This window comes from Lissotriton vulgaris, chromosome 6 (assembly GCF_964263255.1).
Source record: "Lissotriton vulgaris chromosome 6, aLisVul1.2, whole genome shotgun sequence".
Taxonomy (NCBI): Eukaryota; Metazoa; Chordata; class Amphibia; order Caudata; family Salamandridae; genus Lissotriton; species Lissotriton vulgaris.
In genome coordinates, this window is record NC_141694.1 from 755,578,689 (window position 1) to 755,601,773 (window position 23,085).

The 23,085-nt window shown below is 41.3% G+C and overlaps 1 protein-coding gene across 1 annotated transcript in view; it reads right to left on the minus strand.

The window, feature by feature from the left end:
- Positions 1–11,630, minus strand: part of SLC35F1 (solute carrier family 35 member F1) — a 955,166-nt gene extending 943,536 nt beyond the window's left edge. The window contains exon 1 of the mRNA XM_086926736.1: positions 10,370–11,630. Coding sequence (XP_086782862.1) covers positions 10,370–10,479 — 110 coding nt within the window. The 5' untranslated portion in view covers positions 10,480–11,630. The remainder of the gene's footprint in view (positions 1–10,369) is intronic.
- Positions 11,631–23,085: the final 11,455 nt, after the last annotated feature.

Here is a 23,085-nt window from a genome sequence, read left to right on the forward strand (position 1 = left end):
AGGTCCACTCTAACAAGAAATTAAATAATTTTACATTTGTACTAGTCTTCTAAAGGAGACAGCGCTTCAATTAGATTTGTCTGATACTGGTAAAACAAAAACTGTACCTGAGCCGCTACACCATCATCATCGCAAGAGCAGTTATTGGAGAACCTCCTACAAGCTAATGTAGTTGCTGTATGGAGGTGAGGGGTCAAGGAGGAGGATCCTGGAGTGTGCCATGACAGAACTGGCGGGAGAGGTGACACATGAGCAGAAATCTCACACACAAGCTTGCCTTCAATCTTTGATGGATTATCGCCATGTTCCTTTCCCCAATTTTTAGCCTTATTCCATTGTCCCCGGTCCTTTTTACAGAAATTCACTACTCTCATGGCAGTTATCCTCGATACTTACTACTCTCTTCCCTCTTCCTCTCTTCCTGTTGTCCAAAATTCTCATCTTCAGCTACTTCTTTCTCAACCCAAAGCTTCTCTTATTTATAAATATTTTTCAGCTCCTAATCCAGAACGTGCAAAATCCAAATTGGAAATTTCTTGGGAATCTGACCTGGGATGTGATTGGACTATCAACTTCTGGGACAAAGTTTGGTCCCATTCTCTAAAAATGTCTCGCTATGCCTCTCTTACCCAATCTATGTTTTTCCTTTACCATAAACTTTATTTCACCCCTGCTTCTATAGCTCGATTTTCCCACTCCACTGACTCTAATTGTTGGACCTGTGGTTCTCTTAATGATAATCTTATGCATCTTCTCTTCCTTTGTCCTTCAGTTTTTAACTTTTCGGGAACGTTTGGTCCTATATTTCCCGCATCTTTAATGTTTCCATTCCTCTTCTTTTCTCTGGAAGTCTCTCTGATTTTCTGGACCTACCTTCTCATAATCACGGTCTCTTCAACCTTATGCTTGCCCTAGCTTTCCAAAAGATCTCTCTTAACTGGAAAACTCTTACAAAACTCTCTGTACAACACTGGTGGAATAGTCTTTGCCATTCCATCGACTTGACATTGCTTTCGCCTCCTCCTGTAAGCCAATGATTAATAGACATCTTTTTTGGTTACCTCTTACTACTTATTTAGATCAGCTAGTTTCAACAGATAAATCTCGTTTAAATCCTGAAAACTTTAAACCTCCTTGAATGTTTACTCTCTCTGTTCTTCGCTTTTTTATCCTTGTTGGCTTATTTTACATATTAATTAATTAAAAGTTGTTCACCTTCCTTTGTAATAGGCACTATTCAAGTATACCAATGTATAAGATGTTTTTCTTTCTCACCTCCCCATCTCTCTCCCTCCCCTTTTTCCCTCTTTATTCCCCATAAAATTAAAAACAGCTTTCATTTTTCTCAGTGCACTAGCCAATTCTTCTGTTATTCTTCCAGTTTAATATATTTCATTCTGTATTGCTGGTGTTTTATATATCTTGTTATTTTTCAAATAAAGCTTTTTAAACTGAAAAAATATATATAAGTAAAGTACTAGGGAAAATCAGTATAAACCACAGCCTACGTCTCACCTTCTACCTAATCAAAGGATGTATTTACACCTAAATAGAATAATTCAACATGAACATTAATAATAAAGCGGTGAAATGCAGTTATAATATTTATAGAGGCCAAGGAGCTAGGCAACATTTGCATTAACAGCCTGTGGCACGTTTACACATTCCTATAGTCCCCTCAATATATTCAGAAACGACCCCGCTATGTCACACGACCAAGCAGAAGTAAAAAAAAACCTGGAAAGATATTTTGTGTCTTAGCATTCTTCTATAACAATTGCAAACTTTGTGCCTTCAAGGACGCTCTGTTTTCCTATTCCGCAAATACTGCAAGGTACCTGACAGACAGGAAGAGGTCCCATCACTAAGGATGTTTGAACTAGCTTTGTGAACGAGGTCAGTGTAGGATAGGATGACTCAAATCTAGTAGAAACGAGTTTCAGAAGGGTAGCCCCAACCCTCCCCAACCTAAAAATAGATGGAATGCCATTACCACAGGCCAGGAGGAATTGCAGATGGCAAGCACCCCCGTTTATGGGCAATTACTTTCATACATATCCATAAAACGACAGCATCATCACGTGTAACCTCGTGATTAAGAATTGTTTATCTATTTATTTTATTTGAGAGGTTTTATATAGAGGGAACATGACCCATCAGGGCATCAGAGCGGTGTACAGAGAAGCAAACAAGTTAAACAAGTATGCATCTGAATAAAGTACATATAAGAGGTTAAACATACAAAAATGAGAAAAAGAACAACAGGCAACATAGTAGACATAAGGTAACAAAATTGCATAGTAAAATAGGTTTCTTCAGGGCGCCACAATGCAAGCTCATGGCATGCCGTACCTCAAGAACCTTACAGAGAGCAGCGACTCGCTCATTTTTTTCACCCAGGCCTGTAATGTGCGTGTACAAGCGATGAGTAGACTATAAATCCAGCCACAATAACTGTGTCGTTCTATTTGTGGATACACCCACGGGAAAGCTCCAGAGAGGTTTTTGTAAGTCCCTATGAGTCATGAGTCTTTTCCAGGAATGATGCTGGCAGCATATCACACCGATACATCTTTCTCTGCTAGGAGAAGGACTTGTGGAAAACAGGGAATTGGACTCAGCGTATTGTGCAGGTAGCTCCACCTTCACAGTCCAGCTCTCTTCTTATCCACCTCCTTGCAAATACATATTGCAAGAGATGTCCATGCACTCTGCCCAAGGTCACTATCTGCATAACTATTAAACATGCAATGTCCGCAATGATGAATACAAACCCCTCTAGGCGCTTCCAAACACCACCCTGCTACATTAATTACAATCAAACCATCACAGCACCCATGGCAGAGAATACAAACTGAAAATGATACGGCGAGATCAGATGTCCTGTTGGTGCTGGGCACCACTTGCCCTGTAGAATACAGCCAATCTTTCTTAAAAGCAGATGGGAAAAGGTGTAAGCGACTCTGGATGAGTAATGTTGTATCAACACACAGAGAATACGGGCCTATTGTCAGCAAAATTAGCAGGGAAGTGTGGGCTGGGGACATTAGATATACTGTTACACTCAGTGTAAGGCCCATAAATGTATTATAATACGTGGGATTTTGTAATTCCTGTATAAATGCAAGTCTTGAATTTCTTAATAATTTGTAAATAGTGACGCATAATGTCAGAACTTGACGCTTTTAAGTTATTACAGTCCAGTTCTGATGTCACTATGGCCTTCTGCCAGAGTGAGCAGCAGAGGTAAAAGGCATGTCAGGTCACAGAGCATAAATGAAGTAGTTGTTTAAAGCAAGGAAAACAGAAGGTCGCTTTTCTTTCTTCTGCTCTATTTCAATAGATTCCAATGACAAGCAGAGAGGATACGTTTATTTTTCCACTTCTTAGACAGAGGAAAGCAAGAATTTTTCTGCATGTTTCTACACATTCCCAACTACTGCAGCTTTTACTTTTTTAAACTGACTTGTATTAAACGGTTTCTAATATCTGCTTGCAACAAATATCCAACAGGTTTTTGATGCATTTATTTTTGAACTAGAGGTTTTATTTGTATTCATTTTTGCAAGCAGGCTTGTTCTTTAACATGAAAATGGTTCTAAGTGCTTTCAGGGAAAGGTGATGGTGTGCCAATGTATTGGATGGAAAAAGTACCCTCCTATAGTACATGATAAGGATATTGCATGTCACCTAGGAGCTCCATAACCTTATAATATGTGTGTGTGTGTGTGCGTTTTTACTCAGTCAATTTTGGCCATAAAACATCACACATAGAGATCATATTAAATGCATAATCCATTACATTGTAGTATGATACAGTCACATCCTCTATGAATACAAGATAATAAAAATACAAGTAAAATCCATTAAAACCAATGAGAAACTGTGCCCAGCTGCATTAGCTATCCTTCATAAAGTGCAGATACATTACAAGCCCACTCTATGTTAACAAAGATTTAAATGGCTCAATGAAGAATTTGGTTCGATATGGCACCTAATTTTGAGGCCTTAAGGACATCATAGAATCTTGATTCGAGCTGTGCTATCACTGTAAAGGAAAAAAGTGCAAAACCAAAACTTTGCTATCAGAATTCAGAGACAATAAAAACACAGATAAAATTACATAATAGTGAGTAATGGGGCAATTAATCAAATCTCGATATTCTAGACACCCAGGCTGCTCGTAAAAAGGATAGGACTGTAAAGATAGCATGATCTATCTGAAGCATCTGTAAATACACCAAGGCTGGCCTAACGTGATTAAAATTCTGGGATTTCAACAAAGGGATTCAAAATTGCTTCCTCTGCCAGCTATAATAAGAACAGAACATAGTAAAATGCAACATATCCTTCGAGACATATTGTCGCAGCCGCAGGGTTCCCTTGCCTCAAGCCGTAACCCCCCAGAAGGGGATGCCAAAAAAGGTGCAATTGGTTGAACCTGAATCTGGCCAGTAGAAACGTATTGTGCTGTGAGTGGCCTTGGTGAGCTACGGCTACAATCCCTGCACAGTTTTTAGCAGCATGTGACACCGAACTGAAGATTTTTGAAGCACTAGATGTTCTCTCTCTAGGTGTGAATGTTCCAAGAACAGTCTTTGTACACACCCTAACTCCCACTCTGAGAGAGAGAAGGATCATCAAAATATCTGACCTACCAATGCGGTTTAAGGCTGCTTGAACATGGCCTATCCAAGATATTTTGTGTGGTTGATCAAGAGTCAAACAATCCGTTAAAATCATTCGATTTCGTGACAGTCTGCTCTGCTACAAATCTTAATCCAACAATGGAGCGGACTATGGGATATCAAATCAGACATGTGGACAAGCCCAAACTCCTCCTGTACAGTGAAAGCTGTAGTAGAGTGTGGAACCTGAACCAATCTGTTCAGAAAATTACTTTCGGACAATTGGACGCAGTGCAGCTTGGCATACTCCCATACCTCACTACCGTATCGTAGCTGTGAGATGCACTGAGCCTGATACATTTTTAACAGGTCCCTCAGCACCCTAGAACCAATCCTCTGAGCAAAATTAAACCCCCTCCCCTCCCCATGGATTTGAGAAATACAGCTCTTTTTGCATCCACCAGAGGTTTCCAACAAATGTTAGCATCAAAGAGGACCCCCAGGTAAGGGAACGCCTTAACTTTGACCAAGGTAAAACTAGCTACCTTAAAGGTCTTGCTCTTAGTTGACTTGGGGCCCACAACGATCACATACGACTTCGAAAAATTAACCACCAGATGAAGGTTCCCCATGAAAGACACATATCTATCCAGGAGCAGGCCCAGCCCCTGAGTTGTCCGAACCATAAGGACCGCACCATCAGAATGTAATAACGCAGGGAGGAATCTGTCTCCTACCATGGGGCAACCAGCCGCAGCTGTTAACTGGCAGACTCATGCCCATTTATATACAAGATAAATATAAAGGGGGCAAGTATACATCCTTGACACACATCTGAACTGATCTGAAAAGGACGAGTACAGGTGGTGTGCTGAGAGAAACAGCCCGAGGCAGAGGTCTCTGAGTGCAGATTGGCTAGAAGGGATGTATGACATTACAACGCATGCTTTTACCACGCATGCCTTTACATCGCAACTTTTACAACGCACTCCTTTACAACGCATAGTGTTGAGGGGTGCTGGATAGTGAATAGTTTAATTTACTATTCCAACTCCAGTCCCTGTGGATAGTAGGGAAGGTGTTGGATAGTAAATTAAATCTATTCTCTATCCTAGAGCGCCCCCCAGCACAATGCGTTGTAATGGTTTGCTTTGTAATAGTTGTGTCGTAAAGGCACTGCGTGGTAAAAGTTGCATTGTAAAGGATGTTTCCCGCTAGAAGGGCTACGATACTTTGGTTTATCCCCCTAAGCAGGGTCCAATAACCTTATAAAGAAACACCGCCTTCAGCCTCTTTCCTCTATATGGCTATGGAACTCCTGGGTGACTTGCAATATCCCTATAATGTATAGCAGAGGGTAATTTAACCCTTATATATTCCTGTGCCACTTCGGGCTGTATATCACTCTACACTCACGAGTTTGGGGATAAACTGTTCTTTGCTATACAGAGCATTAATGTACATAAAGCAACAACAACTTTATAAACTACAGGAATGGGGTGAGAGAGCCCATGAGAAAGCCATGTTGAAAATGCACATGAAGATATGAAAAAAATGAATCAAAAGATTGTGAGACATAAATGTATCAATTTCCACAACACCTGACTCCACACCGCCAGCGCTCTCTCTGCTTTAAAGAAATATGAGGCAAATTTGATACGTTCAGATGCTTGAAATTGTACATTTTCCGATAAAATCCACAAATGAGGGCAGCCTAAAACAATTTAAATGTACATGCTGTTACAGCACACACCTGCCATTAAGCAATAGATAAATTATTACAACAATATATTGCATTCATTTGTTATGGTCTTACAGGTTGGACCAGGTGCAAGAGTTGTTGACTCAATCACCTTTTTTATGTGAATTACGTTTCTTCCTCAGAGTCACAGCTTTGGTATGAATTTACAGGTAGATTCATCAAGCTAAATTGCGCTCGCAAAGGGCCCGATTCTGAGAATCTGGCCCTTTGCGAGTGCAATTTTTGCATTTGGGATTCATCATCCCAAATGCAAAAATCGCTATTTGCGTATTCGCATATTTGCGAGGAATTGGATTTAAGGAATCTCTATTAGAGATTCCTTAAATGCAATTCATTAACCAATTTGAAATTGCAAATTTGCAATATTTGGTCGCTATTTACCACAAAGTCTGACTTCGTGGTAAATTGCGAAAAAATAGAAAAAAGCACTTTAGTGCATTTTTCTCTGTTGCATGTTACACACACACATGTCCTTTGGACATGTGTGTGCACAACACCTGTGTAAATTTGCATTTCAGGGGTGCTACAGGGTGTCCTTTGGACACCCCTGGCACCCTTGAAATCTCTATCTTATTTGCGATTAGCTAATTGCTAATCGCAAATAAGGAATAGTCCCCATTCATTCCTATGGGCCTTTAGGCCCATAGGAATGAATGGGGAGTTATTCCTTATTTTCGATTAGCAATTTGCTAATCGCAAATAAGGAATGTGTAGGAATCGCAATTTATTTTGCGATTCCTACATGAATCCCGTTTTGCGAGTCTGTAATAGCGATTCCTTATGAATCGATATTAAAGACTCGCAAAAAGGGTCTTTGATGAATCTACCTGTTAGTGCTTTATTTTTTCTTACTAAAAATAAGGAGTGTTTTCTGGCCCATTTTCGATTTCAATATATGTGCAGTTAGAAACATTTTGATAACGCCCACAAAAAACTCACCCTCTTGGGACCATATCAGAACATGAGGGCAGGACCCTGTTGTAAAGGAATTGAATTGTTTTGCTGCCTTCCTAAAAGAAGTCGGTGGTACATTGCTAAAACGAGCATATGCTATAAATCACCAAGAAATTATACCAAATAAAAACAAGTAATCCGAAGTAGGTTTTAGCTCAAGGTTTCAGGTGAAAAATGTATTTATTTATTTATTTGTAGATTGCTATATATCCCAAACTTGACCCGAACGTATCAGAGCGCTTCACAAAATTTGCATAGTAGTAGTTATAGGTTTAGGGATTGAGGTAGACATAGAGGCCAAACATTGAAGGTACGTGAGCGAAACATAAGACGGCATGATTATCAGTAGCTGGCTATGATAAATGAAGGAGGAAACAAGATTATCGATAAATCATAGCAATGCAACTATAATTTAAAGGCCACAATTAACAGCTACCACCAGCGGACCACCCGATGTTACTGCAATTGAAAGACTACCCAGAGCAATACAAAAGTAAAAGATTAAACAAGGTATCAGCTGCAGCAGCTGAAGCTACGGCTACAGCAAGATCATGCCAAAGCAACTACTGCAGAAGGATCAGTGCCTAATTTGAGCCGGTGCTTTCCGGTACTCAGCACCAGCAAATAATAGGTTTCCGGTGCTCAGCACCTAATTGTCAATACCATACTTAGAACAGTCTACCACATGGTGACACTGCTCATCTAATTTAGAGATGAGCAGAACAACGGTTGTTTAGAATACAATATACATTAAAATTGGTCATACCTGCCTCCCCAGCCATTCCTTTAGCTTTGGGGACCTGGAATAATCTGAGCAGTCGCATTTACATGCAAGAGAGATGGTTAGTAGTTGTTTTGGCAGTGATGACAAGGGTGATGGGTGGTGCAAGCTGCAGGGGCCTCCTGGTGAGAGCCCTGGCACTTAATATTTTACAAATTAAGCACTGGGAAGGATCCCATAGAAGCAACGAGTACTTCAAGAAAACCTGTGGTAAATATTAATTAAAAAACCATCCACCGCCATTGCTATTAAATCCCACCTGAAAGAAATTCGCACAAGATCATCAAACATTTAGTACAAGTCCATTCTACACCATCTGCGTAAATAACCCCAGCAACTTGAACATTTACTTCAACACCACCCTAAAGCAACAGGTATTATAAAAAAAAAAGAAAGCAGAGTAGCTACTTGGCCCACAGCACCTCAACGACTACTGCAAGTGCGCTACAAACCCACCCACAACTACTCATAGTCAACCCCACAATATCTACCACAAGCAGATCCACAGATATCTCACTCACATTTACTGATGAAAAATCGCACAGTACAGCAACTACTACAAACCTAACCATTGAAAGAACTGATGCAAATCCGTTCCACATCAACTGCTGCTGCAGAGCCAATACACAGGTACTAGTAATGCAACATCACCCAAGTGATCAAGGATTTCAGCAGTAACGGCAGCAGTTTATGCCACATCAAGCAACAACCACTTCTTGACACTACTACTGCAAGACAAGCCCTGGCAGATAGAAGTGAACATCCACTCCCCAGTAGCCACAATTATAATATTTAAAAGAGTACTTCACAATCACCCAAGCAGTTTCTGCTCCAGGTCCACTGTATATTAACTAAAGACAACTGAACACCACCCACTGCCGCATGAGAAGCCATAAGATCTGTTACTGCGGGTTTTATTCAAGCGACAACTCTTGTTATCCGGTCCACGACAGCTCCTACAGGTAGACCACATGAGCAACTAGGGTTACCCACTCTGCCCATATATCCTGTTCACATAGGATGCTGCAGCAAGAACTTGCCTTAGCTAGTTCTACTATAAAACACTCTATACAAATACCTCTGCCAGATTATCCCACAGCCCTATTACTGTAACTGCAATTCTTCCCTAAAGAAGTGCAGCTAAACAACTCCCCACAAACGTCACTGTAACCTCACCAACTCTACATTGTGTCATGCTATACATCAGATTTCACAGCCAATGCTACAGTAATCCAATCCTCTAGGAAAGCTACTGCAAGAAGAGCACCTTGCAACAACAACTACCATTGAAAGAACACCACACAGCAACTACAGCCGAACTACTAAGCCACAACTATTAGGTAGAGTGTTCCATTTACAACGCTTGCTACTGGGAAAATATTCCACGGTTACTGGCAGCATAACCCTGGCAGAACAAGCACGATAAACTGCCGCTGCAAACCTGCCCACAGCAACTGCTACCCAAAAGCTTCAGTTCCTGCAAGACTACTTCACAACACCTAGCAGTGCAAGGCATCTACTGTAAATATGCAGCCACAATGAGCAACCACTGCAAACTGGACCACTGGAAGTGTTACAAGGAAGACCCCTGCAGCAACTGCCAATGAAAAAACACCACAGTCATGTCATTAATACTCTAAGGCTACCCCATGGTATCCCCTACCGAAAGACCACTCACCGCTGCCAGTAGTGCAAGCAGACATACATGAGCTATGCCAGCAGGCTTACTCCTGTAAACCTTACCCATGACCAGCACTGCAAACCCATCACAGTCAATATTTAAAAAAAAAAAAACTGGTCCCTATTAATATGGTTATTACTCCAGCAGACAACATCTGGTCTATGTGAGTGAGAGGGAGCAAATCACAAATTAAAACACCAGACTAACCCTATTTAATAATCTATTTTAATCTACTGACATATTCATTATATCTCACATGTGTGTGCCATCAAGTAACGTCTCGTGTCATTTCACTGCCCCATGAATGTGGTACCTAGACTGGGCAGCCTTGCTTTTCACCTATGCAACATATTTTGTTGTGTATCTAGTTCTTGCCAAGCCCAATGCCAGCCTAAACCAGAAACCATCACATCTCCTGTTGCATTTGATTATCTGTCACTAGCAACACAACATGTAAAATGATGCCTTTGCGATCAGCACAAATCCACTGGGCAATCTGTTTTCTGACCAAGCATGTCACTCAGAAATGTCTGTCCCCTTGATGATGCCAGGGGCTCGCTCACCTGTTGAAGACTCTCCTGAACCTCTGTCGCAGGGTGAAGGGCGTCGAGATGCTCTCGGCGGGCATGTTCTCGATGGTGGACACCACATGGTTGGCCTGCTCGGGCATCATGTTGGCTGCAGGTGGTCCGAGATCAGAAGGCTGGGCACATCCTGGGCAGCGCCAGTGGCAAGGGCTGGGCACCACCTGCACCAGGGCTGGGGGCTGAAGCAGCGGCAGGGCAATGGTGGTCGCGCCTGCCCCAGGGCAGGCTGGCAGGTCCAGAGGAAGAGTCAAGGCACCGGCAGGGTACACGAGGCTGACCACACACACACACCACTCACAGGAGCGGGCACATCGCGTGCACTATCGGCTCACACTTGCAGTGCCCAGGGAGTAAGCACACAGACCAGCATTGGTAGCAGACACACACCTGAGGATAGGCTGACACGACTTACACAGTCCACGTTAATAGCACAATCCCACAGACGACCCGAGGCAGGTACCAGGCGCGCTGCCAATGTACCAACAGCTTGGCACTGTTCAGAGAAAAAACAGACTTACAGAGACTAGATTTCACATAAATCATAGCAAGCAAGCACAGAGATGGGCGTGCAGCTCTCACACAGAGGGGGTCTCACAATCCCAGGTGATGACAAGGAACCCGGGCGATCTGATAGTGGATTTTAAAGACTGGGTGGCCATACAACCTGGGGGTCCACACAGCCTCAGAGCGTTCACGCTGCCACGGAGGAGCGATACAATGTCGGAATAAACACACGACCCGCTTCGAAGTGACCACGCAGTCCCAGAACCTTCACACAAGCGAATCACGGGCACACAAAAAGAGGCTGCGCCGGAACTCCCCACATGAAGTGGATTGCACACACCCACGGGGTCCACAAAGTAGACGAGGCACTCACACTCCACACAACAGATTCGCGCCTCTCTAAACTTGCCCCCTGCCGCCAGACCAGGCTCAGTAGATCCGGTGAATGCCGCGCACCGGTGCAATGCTGGGGGTTTCAGTGGTGGGCGAGGGGTGCCGCGATGCTGCGCTCTTCCTGGCTATGGCAGGTGCAGGGGTGGCTGCGTGGGGTCCTGGCACGGGGCCCTTGTCTCCGATGCAGCAGGGCTGTTTGTGTTCCACTCTCGGGCTGGGTACCCCGCTGCTGGCTGGGGTCCCTCCGGGTGCCCCTCGGTCCGCACCGATGTTTGCACGCTCAGTTCCAGCGTTTCCTTGGCTCGATGCAGGAGCTGCACGCTTCTCTGGGCGGGATGCAGTGTGCCTCGCACATAAAAGGGAGAGCGCGGGAGCCGGGGATGCTGCCGAGCTTGGGGGAAAGACGTGAGGGACACTGCCTGCTGTACCAAACTATGTCCAGGCGAGGGCGCACTGCACCGCCCCCTTTGCTTTCTGGAAAACCAGTCCACCCTGTGGGCAGGTGCTTCAGAACCACACGCCAGGACAGCGGCCAGCCGCCCCGGGGAGCACCGAGGCTGCCTGCAGTCCTGACTTCCAAACCCAGGGTTTCAAGCTGTGGACGTTGTGATCAGAGCTTTGTCAGTTGTCACCAACCTGCGTGACAGACCACCCTCTCGCTTGCTGCATATTAAAGAGTTCAGACTAGAGCACAGAAATTTCACATAAGTAGGTGTATGTCTTGTATGCATCAAGGGCACTGCTCACGGCTTCACACATGGGACCATAACTCGCATGCGGCTTAAAATTGTACAAACGTACACATCTCACTTTGTGTGCCACGGAGCGACAGACACCACAAATAACACCACTTTTAGGGCGTCGATTAAATTGCTTTTTTTATTGCAGTTTTATATAGCGCGAACTCGACCGAAAGGTATTGGAGCGAGGTACATGAGCACCCGTTACATTAAACAAGGACAGTTTAATTTTTAGTACGCGTGGGGGATTTGCCCAGAATCACAAGAGTTGAGCACACGCCGAGACTCGAACATTGTTCCCCAGCTCCAAAGTCGGCTGTACGGGATGGGAGCGTTTTTTTAGCGGGAACTCGGGCAAAGGAGCGCTATACACAAGAACCAGGTTACATTTCACGAGGTCAGATTATGTATTTTTAGGCACAGGGAGATTAACTGATTCGCCTGGATTCGCAGGATTTGAGCGGACGCCAGGACTCGAACCTATGGCTCAGTTCCAAAGTCGGCAGCTCTGGCAGTTAGGCCAGGCCAGCCCCTTGCAATCTCTAAAAGGACAGCTATTTGCGGATTTATCAAATTGTGTTTCCATGTAACTTTGTAGGGGCATCTGTTCACTGTCAGTAAAACTGCTGCCTTGTCTTTATATGCAATGTTTGTAAGGGTTTGTGGTAGCTGTTCCTATAGCGAAACCCTTTCATTTTTTGCAATATCTGTTGGTTGTCTCAGGAATCACAAGTCTTTATTTCTCTAACAAAGATGTGAGGGCATCTGTTGGGCTTCAACGCAACTGCAAATTGCAGCCTATTTCTATTTAGAAGTGCCTATGAGAACATACATTGGCTCTCAGTGGAGCTGCGGGGTTTGTTTTCAATAGAACAGTTGCGAGGCTGTCTTTTGGCCAGTGCTTAATTTGAGCCGTGGTTTCCAGTGCTTGCACCAGCACTTAAATGCCAGAACCTGCACTTATGACAGCTGCCACATGGTGGCGCTGTTTGTGTAATTTAAAGATGAGCAGAAAAGCAGTTGTTTGATAATTCAATATACATTTAAAAAAAAACTAATTCTTGCCACCCCAAGCCATTCTTAAAGTTTTAGGAGTCTCGAACAGTACGAATTGTCACACTTGTAGCAGTGTGATGGTTAGTAGTTGAGTAAATACAGTGCCAATTTGTGGTGCAAACTGCGGTGGCCTCCTGACGAAGGCCTCAGCACATATTTTTTTACTATTGAAGCAGTGCTATTGGCTGCACTTTTTCGCCAGTATTTCCTTTCCATATAACTTCTGTGAGCACATCTATTGATTAGCAGTGGAATTGCAACATTTCACATCACAACATAATTACCTGAATGGATTGTGATGCATTAATAGCGAACTCTTACTGTAGTAATGGACAACCAGTGATCAGATTCTGAGAACTATTTGTTTCCTTCAGCACAAATACACAAACACAAAAAACACCAAATTTATCTCCCATGATTGAACACAATTTCCCTTCACCCTAATGTACCCAAACCACTCCAAAATTAAACGTTGTACAAACTCCATCCGGAGCTTAAACAACCAATCACTAACACACAACACACAACACACAATTCATGACCTTCCCACATCCTCAGTATAGGACCCAGAAACGGACTTCACTACAATGCCATTACAATGCCAGTTTGTGTTATACAAATGCACTTAGCATTCCATACCATAACGTATCTTGTGTCTTATGAGGGGGTGATGTCGCTCAAGGTGACAGGCAGTGCAGTGAAATCTTTGATGATTGCAAAGATGTCCTTGCAGCTGTTAGTGCTGGCATCGACGCAATCTGCATGAGCTCTGCGCATGGTGTTCCATATCTGCTGGTGGTAGAGTCTCAGGGCTGGATTGAAGGTGTCTTTAGTTGTGGTACCTTGACTTGTATCTTGACTTGTTCTCCATTTGCAATCTGTTTGCTTTTTGTGGTGTTTCGTAAGTCTGAGTTCCTCTGTATACCAGCTGGCCTGTGGTCAAGTTTGTGCCGTTGAGATGCGCTTGAGGTTAGCCAGGGTGCAGGTGCATGTGGTGATCCAGCTGTTGAGATTCTTGATGGCTTTCAGCAAGTTGCTGGTGTGCTTGGGCAGGTGCGTGGAGAGGGCAGAAGCCCACTCCTCTTCTGAAATGCTTTTCCAGCTGTGACAGGCAGTTCCAGTGGTGGCTTGTCTGTGGTGGTGTGGGAGGTTAATGCTAAAATTGACAATGGTGTGGTCTGTCCAGATCATAGTTGCTGTCTTGTCGACTGTGATGCTGCTGATTGAAGAGAAAATCAGGACCATAAGGTGCCCAGCAGTGTGGGTGGTTCTGGTAACCTGTTTGGTGAAGCTAAGGTTTCAGAGGGATCCTAGAAGGGCGGTAGTGTTAGGGTTGGTGCCGTCTTCTAGATGAAAATTAAGGTCTCCAACGAGAATTGAGGTGCCTGCATTGATGATGGGGTTGCGACAAAGTCTGCGATGTTGCTGGCTAAATTGGTGCGGGACCTTGGTGGTCTGTAAACTTTGCAGAGAGAAGTTGGCTGTGATGCGTTTCTTGAATGTGAGCTGTTCCATGTAGCTGGTAGGGGTGTCCGTGTAGGTGGTCAGGTGACGGTATCCTCGAATATGATGGCGGCTCCACCTCTGCGCTTGTGCTGGCGGTCTTGCCTGGTGATCTTGCAGCAGGTGGGGTGGGCTTGGGTTGGGTTTAGTCAAGTGTCTGTGAGGAAGAGCAGGTCCAGAGCATGGCCATCAAATAGGATCCATATCTATGTGGTGTGTTTGGTGAGTGAACGGATGTTGAGGAGCATGCATGAGAGTGTGGCGTGTTGTGGAGTGGTGTTTGATCTGTGCGAGTGTGAGAGGGTGTCTGTTTGGTTTGTGGGTAATTGGGGTGCTGTTGGTGCGGGAGTGGTGGGTCTAGGGTGTCTGAGAGTACATGAGAACTTGCAGGAAGCGTATGTGAATGCTCGTTTCATGTTGTGTGGTGCAGTGTGGCAGTTGTCCCATGAGCGGTGGCTGGGGTTGAGAGCACAACCGAGTGCTCCAGGGTAGTGTTGTGTAGGGGAGACCCAGGGTTCCTGGCACTGGGCGCAGTCTGTGTAAAAAAGAGGCACATCAGCGGCATGCCTGCTGCACGCATCCACTGTGCATCCGTGCTGTAGCTGCCATTAAGTAGTTCCTGGGACAGGGGAGGAGCGCAGGATGCCGTGAGTGGGAAATCTAGTGATGTCACTTCTTGTGCAGATTGATGATGGGAAATCAAGTTTTTTTGCTTGAGTTCTTCTTATAATTATGATTTGCAGTGTGTCCTTGAAAAATCCTTATACTCTCTTTGTTCAACCTGTATCTTTTAATAGTGAACTTCAGAAAAACACTGAGTAGCCCATCTTTTCTCGAAGTATCCCTGAAGTATCCCTTGTTGTGTGAACTTGTCCTCATTAAACTTTTATCTGCTGTAAACATCCCTCTATTACATATGCTTCCCAGTTCAAACCAGATGCATCTTTGACGAGGATATAACCATAAACCTCTCTGACTCAGCTTCTGATGGGTGCCACCTTGTCAAGTGGTTGCCCATTGTTCTTTGAGCATCTCAAAGAATATCTTGTTTGCAATTAGCAAATTCAGAGAAACAAGTATTTGCGAACACCCCAAGATGACAACTGAAAGAAGGCATCTCATTTCTTGTTTACATTTTGCACCCTGGACTACATTGCTACAAGTCTGAGCCACAACTAGCCCCTCCAACCTTGTGTAGTTTACTCCATTACAACCATTTATACCTGGTGTCACTGAAATAAAGGGCCCACCTATAAATTGGGATGCTATCCAGCTTCTTTCGGGAGCCAGCAACTCCTTTTCAGTGCAGGTGGGACTTATGGATGGAGGTTTTTTTTAGGGAGGTGCTTCTGTATTAGTGTTTCCCACTGTGCCTTCTTCCTTGAATCAGCGACTGCAAATAGGCTAGAAAAAGCAGACAGCATAGCCTGAAAAAACATATTACTTCTTTGCAAGCTGAATTCAGGTACTAAGACTGTAGTAACTACAGGCATAGTAACACCATCAAAACCAGATGTTTTCAATCCCTCCCCAGGATAGGGCGCGTTATCATGTAAGTGCTGTACAGGTATTTGGTGGTTAATCGCAAGTTAGTCCGGTGGGCATGACCACACGATATATTCATTTGGCTCACAGGGCAAGGTTCTGAGCACAGCTCATGGTAGAAGGTCATACCGTATTCCCAGTATCCAGCAGTTATCAAGGGCACTGTTATGGGGGCAAGGATACTGGGCAAGTCATGACCATTGACTTCTATCTAAGTTTCCACATTCTAGTGGCTTTACCAATCATCTCTCCTATTTAAAAATGTATCCCCATTAGGAGAGTTGACCTCAATGAAACGCGTACCAACTGCTGCTAATAATTCTGTAAAAAATGACCTACTAGTCTGTTGACCGACAAGTCTGAAGACATGCATGCTTTTATTCTTTCAAATTAATATTTCCTATAAACCTTTTTATGATTGCATGCATTCATTTAAAACAAAGATAACTATATCAATTTACCTTTTTTCAAATAATTTATTTTTGCTCGCATAATTAATTTCACACTGTTCGGCAACTCAATAGTGCTAAATATAGTCTATGTGCAATACATTTTTTTTAAAGTGTCTGCATTGTGTTGCAACATTTTACAGTCCAATGTAGTGCTTTGTGAAAAACATCTCTAGCTGTGGATAATCTTTAAGTATATTGAGGTAAAGTACTCAGCCTGCCAGAGCTTGAACGTTTTCCCAGTAGGAAATATCTTTAGAAAACAAAATAAATAAATTATATTAACAACTATCTGTAAACGTATCAAAATTACAGTGAAAAGCACCTGAAAGGCTAAACCATAGATGGATACATTTAATAGGACTTATCCATTCTTACCTAATTACCATGGCATTCTGACACCACTCATTTTTTAATCAATTGAGAATTTAGAGCAGAAGAAGCACACTTTAAATGTAATGGTATAAAACACACTTTTTAAAAAAAATGACATCCAACCTGATGTAGAATGCAACCTTAAAAGCGTCAAAGAGGGGAAAGACATGAAATAAATGTTTATCACGGTTGAAGGATATCCCATCTACACATTGTTCAAATGTAACAAAGGAAAATTCTTACACCAGCCACTAAACGGTTGGTGATAAAAATACTTTGAAACAATTAGTCAAATGTGGATTAGGAATAAGTTAATCTGAACACAGGAGCACATTTAGGTTAAAAAACAAGAAGGCATTGATAACCAGCCATTTTACATAAAAAATGAGATCAAGCTAATTGAGTTTTAGGTATGAAACTATTACCAAAATTGGAGCATGGAGTGACTGTGATAAAAACAACTTACCCAAATGGAGTCTTTCTGGATAAAAAGAAATGATATGCAATAACCAATTGGATTAAACAAAAGGATCAACTCAAAATGTTTTTGAGAATTTCGAACTGCAATACAAGTAGTTAGAATAATAAATTCTATACTCAACACTAGCAGGTACCAGAAATGAGACAAAACCTTTTAAGAATAATGTATAATTCGGATCAACATTGGGTTTTACATGTAGAGTCGGAACACTCAGGCACTATACTGCAGAACAGTTTATTGAATGTTTGGACTGTCTGAGGTTCCGAATAATACTTACTGTTTTACAGATGAATGTGGTTAGCATTTCAGCAATGGTGTCTTTTTCTGTCATGTTTCTCTACTACTAAAACTCTAATTACGTTTTATTCTGATGAAGTGCACAGAGCAGCACACAATGTCTTGAGATTTAATATAGAATTTCATTGGATGTATTAATGTGCAAAATATACACATTTGATTATTAAGAATACAGTGGTCATTTGAACTTAAAATACACATTATGTGATTGCCACATTACGCAATAAAAACATAAAATAATTTTAAATAGGTGTGTCCTTTAGCAGGAGTGGACAGGGGACAGGAGGAAAATCTTTTCACCATCAGCGCTTCTAAGGGACCATTATTTTTTCCCATTCCATGTAGTCTTGCTCACCTCGAAACAATTATCCTCCATTGTTTATTTTATATCTTTTTCCAGTGGGACTTGAAGTGCTGTTGATATAGCTCATTTACTGTTGCACCTCAGAAGTTTTTGTTGTTTATCTATTCTGTCACTTCTTTTGTGAAATCATTTGGATCGAAAATGAACATAAGAAAATATTTCAGTTCCAACTACAGTTTTTAGACAATTATTAGTGTTTTTATTTAAAATTTTAAATAATCTGTATATAATTCTCAGAAGTAGTTTTGATGCTCAATAAAATCTTTCTGGAATAACAAATATAATCTATCTATCCAGGTATTAGACTGTGTTTCTGATGCCACCTATTGAAGGAAGCTCCATATTATCTAACACCTGAAAATATCATTTGTATTCAAGTTCATCCGACAAAAAGCGGCATTCCAGAATAAATGTCATTCTTTTTGTCTAGTTGTGTCAATTTTATTCATTCTATATAGTTCTAGCTTTCCTTATTGCTTGATCAATGTGGTGTGATCTGCACAGGCAATATATGTCAGCTGCCATGAAGGTATTATGGCACATGATATAATCTTTTAATGTTTTTACTTGTCCCGTGTATGGGCGACAGATCACATTTTAAATTCAAATATATTTATTATTATAGTATTTTACTATGAAATAAGAAATTAAACATCTAGTCATGGATCTTCAACATATGTTTATAATTCACATAATTTCAGACAAAACGGTACAGCAAATCTGTGATATAAATATGCAATAGCTTCAGTTACTTTACACACATTTTTTTTAAAGTGCTCTTTTCAAACATTTCCTTTGAAATATTAGTTCATGACATATATGAATGACACAAAGTGCTGTTATCATACCTCTTTTACACAACAGGCAAATACTGTGATCTTCGCAGACCACTCCAGGAACCCCTTTCAATACAACTTTCCCAGTTTACTTCCCAGTGTACAACTCATAGTCCTTTACTGTACCCCACATATTTCCTCTGGCTTTATTTTATGCAACACAACTCTCTGTCATTTTTATAACTGCATGCCATTTGCCATTCTTTTATTGGAATCCCTGAGGCGCTTCTGAACAACTCTTCCACACCTTGCCTAATTACGTTTAAAATTATTGAGGCAACCTCATGGCTCAAGCTGAGATGGTCCAAATTCCTAACTAATGGTGTCTATCCTTCTTTCTCAGCTAATCTCCCTGGAGTGAGTGATTAATTGATACCAGATGCATATTATTCTGCCTGAAGCTTTGAAATGTCTACATAGATGTTCCAAGTTCCAATTTTGTAATTTAGTATAACATCCCAAACCGAGATGATATAGGTTCTTCCCATCTCGTTTACTACATATTGATGTTTTCTTCACTGTTGAGCACTTAAAAAAACAGCATAAAAGGAGACATTTTATTCTCCTAACCATTAATTGCCACATGCGGATTTCTTCAACCACACAGTGTATAAAATTTCAGAAATCCTACAGAAACGAATCCTACTTTTTTTGGGACTTTTAACCCACTTAATACTTGCATTGAACAAAAGACCTAAATAAGGATTTTGCAGCCAAAAATGTAACCTTGTAAAATTGTGTGACTAGGCGTGTTTTTATGCCTACCACTCTGTGGCGGCTCCTCGCTAGGGCGGAGAAGCATCGCCCCACGGCACTTTGCACAGTGCAAAAAAAGAAAAATACAACTATTAGAAAATGAAGTTAATTTATTTTCCAGTGCAGACTTGGAGCCACATTTGGAGCCACATTTGGGTGGGGCGGTGCAGGCTGGACTGGCCAGAGCAGAGGGAGGACTGACTTTCATTCTCTAAGTGCGCATGACGGTTGACCGTCATGAGCACTTAACATGTTCTTCACCTGGCTCTGGAGAACTGTGCCAGGCTCCCAGGCACTGCCTGAGCAGCCAAACAGGCCGCTCAGACCAATCAAGACGGTACTGACATGCTGGTGACAGTAGCGTTGTGATTCGCTTTGAGAGTCTGGGAGCTCGGGTGCTTCTGTTCCATGCTGCCAGTGCTGAGAGAAGAGGACGGAGGAGAGACGGCAGCAATCACAGGTAAGTGTCTTTTCTCACCCCCCCCGTCTGAGGCAGTGCACTAAAACAGAAACATCTGGATCTGTATTTCTACATTGTAGTGAAAATACCTTAATATACTTTAGGGTTAGTGAAAGATCCACAATGTGTAATGCACATAGTAGAGATGATAAAATATAGCATTGTTTAAGGGCTTTTATTGTTGGTATGCAATCCATTATTCTCCCCCAGGTAACCTTACTCCTTAGCAATATATCCGTATACAAGGCATTGTAAATATTTTAATACTCAGAAGTTTATCTGCAATTTTAGAGGTAACTTAACTTACAATCTTAACAAATCCACTTTATTAAAAGATGGAGGGAAACTGGCAAATGCTTCATGGATATTTTGGTGACCTCTTTAGCAGTATTTTCTGTCCACTGCAGTACAATACAATTATTACTTGAAGAATATGCTTTTCTAATCCACTCTTGCTCAATAGTAATATAAATTTATTATTGACTCACTCTTGGAGTTCTTTAAATGTTTGACTTACAATGCCTTTGCAAGTTGTGTTCATTAAAGTGATCATCAAGAACGTCGTTGTCTCTGCTATTATGCTCTTTTTCAAATTAACACTATTGCAGTAAGCATTACAATAATTTTGTTGGCTTTACAAAAACAAAATTAAAGACTACTGTCCTGTATGAGGTGTTCATGCTCCAAAACAGTGTCCAGGATCTCAACTAGCCCTGAACCCTTAAATACATTAGTTTCTTCCAGATTTGTCATCAAATATGTCATTGTCCAATTCAACTCTCCTACCCATCCCAATTTTAGGGGTGGCATCAGTTTACCACCATCGCTCGAGTTCCTCATCTAGGCTTCTGCCACATTTGACTCATAAACGCAGGTAATATATTTCATTCAGGTCATACCATTAAACAGTACCACTGTAGTTCTTACCAAATGCCTTAAGACCGAAGCTTCATATTACCAGAATGCTTTATCATTCAACCTTTTTAATAATCCTACTAGTAGTTACCTTTGTTTTTCCATGCAGATATTCGGTGTCCAGTTTTTTTAATCAACCTTCAGTAGTCTTCTATACAATCTGTTACTGTCAGTATTTCAGAAACTTTATCAGAAGCATTGTTTGTTAGTTATGAATACATTTCCAAGTACACCTCACATGTTGACCATGCCACCCAACCAATAGCTCTTCCTTCCAGATAGGTTTTCACCTACCCCTACTAACCACATTTAAAAGGTAATTCATAGTGACACCAAATACCTTCTATAACTAGAGAGGTTCTCCTAGTTCTTCACTATCAGTTCCACCAATAGTCCTCTTTAGAAACGGGAAACATCCTTTACCACGCAACTTTTACCACGCAGTGCTTTTACAACGCAGGTTTTACAACGAAAACCATTACAACGCATTGCACTGGGGGGCGCTCTAGGATAAGTAATAGTTTAATTTACTATCCAACACCTTCCCTACTATCCACGGGGACTGGAGTTGGAATAGTAAATTAAACTATTCACTATCCAGCACCCCCCAAAGCAATGCGTTGTAATGGCTTGGGTTGTAAAACTTGCGTTGTAGCAGCATGTGTGGTAAAAGCATGCGTTGTAACAACGTACATCCTTTAGAAACACCTCCCATTGAAAATTCAAATCCTCCTCATTCGTCAATAACATAACCTTTGCTTTGACTTTTTTGGGTTCAGTTCCCAATCTGTAAATATATGAGTGTTACTATTTTTGTGGATAACTGTTCTCTGGTATATGCTTATTTGTTGGGATCCTGATTCATTACTTTTAGGTTATATAGACAAATACTGGTTTTATGGGAACATTGTTGAATTCAGAACATCAAAAAGTTAAATTTTTATGTGTTGTTTTCTTACATTGTTAATTTTTGCTTTACATTTTCCAGTGATGTAATTCCATTTTTTAATTTAATTTTATATCTGCCTTTCGCAACATCAACATTTCAGAAAATATCTTCAGCATGTTTTTATTTGTTTGTTCAATAGGCTTACTGAATAATGTAGTCTCAATTGTCTATCTGTCATTGTTGCCTATAGTTTCAAAAACCACCTACTGTCATGGTAGATATAATTCCCCAATACCTTGTTTTGGACCATTTCCAAATTATTTGAATTCATCCTGAATTCTTTTCAAAATTACAATCATGTCAGTGATACATTTACATCAAAATGACAAACGTTTAAATTACTTTAAACCCTTGAAAAGATGTGTGAATTAATAAATGTTTAAATGCTGAAGTTCCATTTACAGGTACTATATCAAAACAATTGTATGATCCTGAAACTTATAGGAACGGTTTTCTTTTAAGTTAAACATAAGTTGTATATGTTTTCTAAACATATTGAAAATGATGGTAGAAGAAAAGTAATATTTTGTGTTCTACAACGCGTGCTTTGATTTTGAGAGCTTATGGATTTTTGAAACACTGTGTAAAGGTGGTTGCCAGGATGATGTGGTATTAGGCAAAGTTTGTTTTCTCCTCTTAGATTTATTGCATGATTCTGTCCCTTCCAATTGGTTGTATAATTAGTGTTTATAACTGTCTGAAAGGTTGCTTTGAAAATGTAAACATGAACTGATATCTCTCTCATTATTCTGTATATTCGTAATAAAAATTGTGTGTTTGTGAGTACAAGGGGAGTACTTTTGTCTGCCATTTGAGGATTATTTGTGTCAGAATAAAGTTTTCAATAGTTGATCTCTCACATTTCATCAAGTTGATCTTCAATTTATCCTTGACTATGGTACAGTTTGTAAATCCCTAGACACACTTAATGCATATGCTTAAAAGTAATTATTAACATCTTTAACATCTATTTAACAGTTAGCAGATATGCAGCTGTACTTCTGCACATTATTCCGGCACTAAAATCGAACTGCTTCCATTTTTACCGCAGGCTAATAACTGACATTAA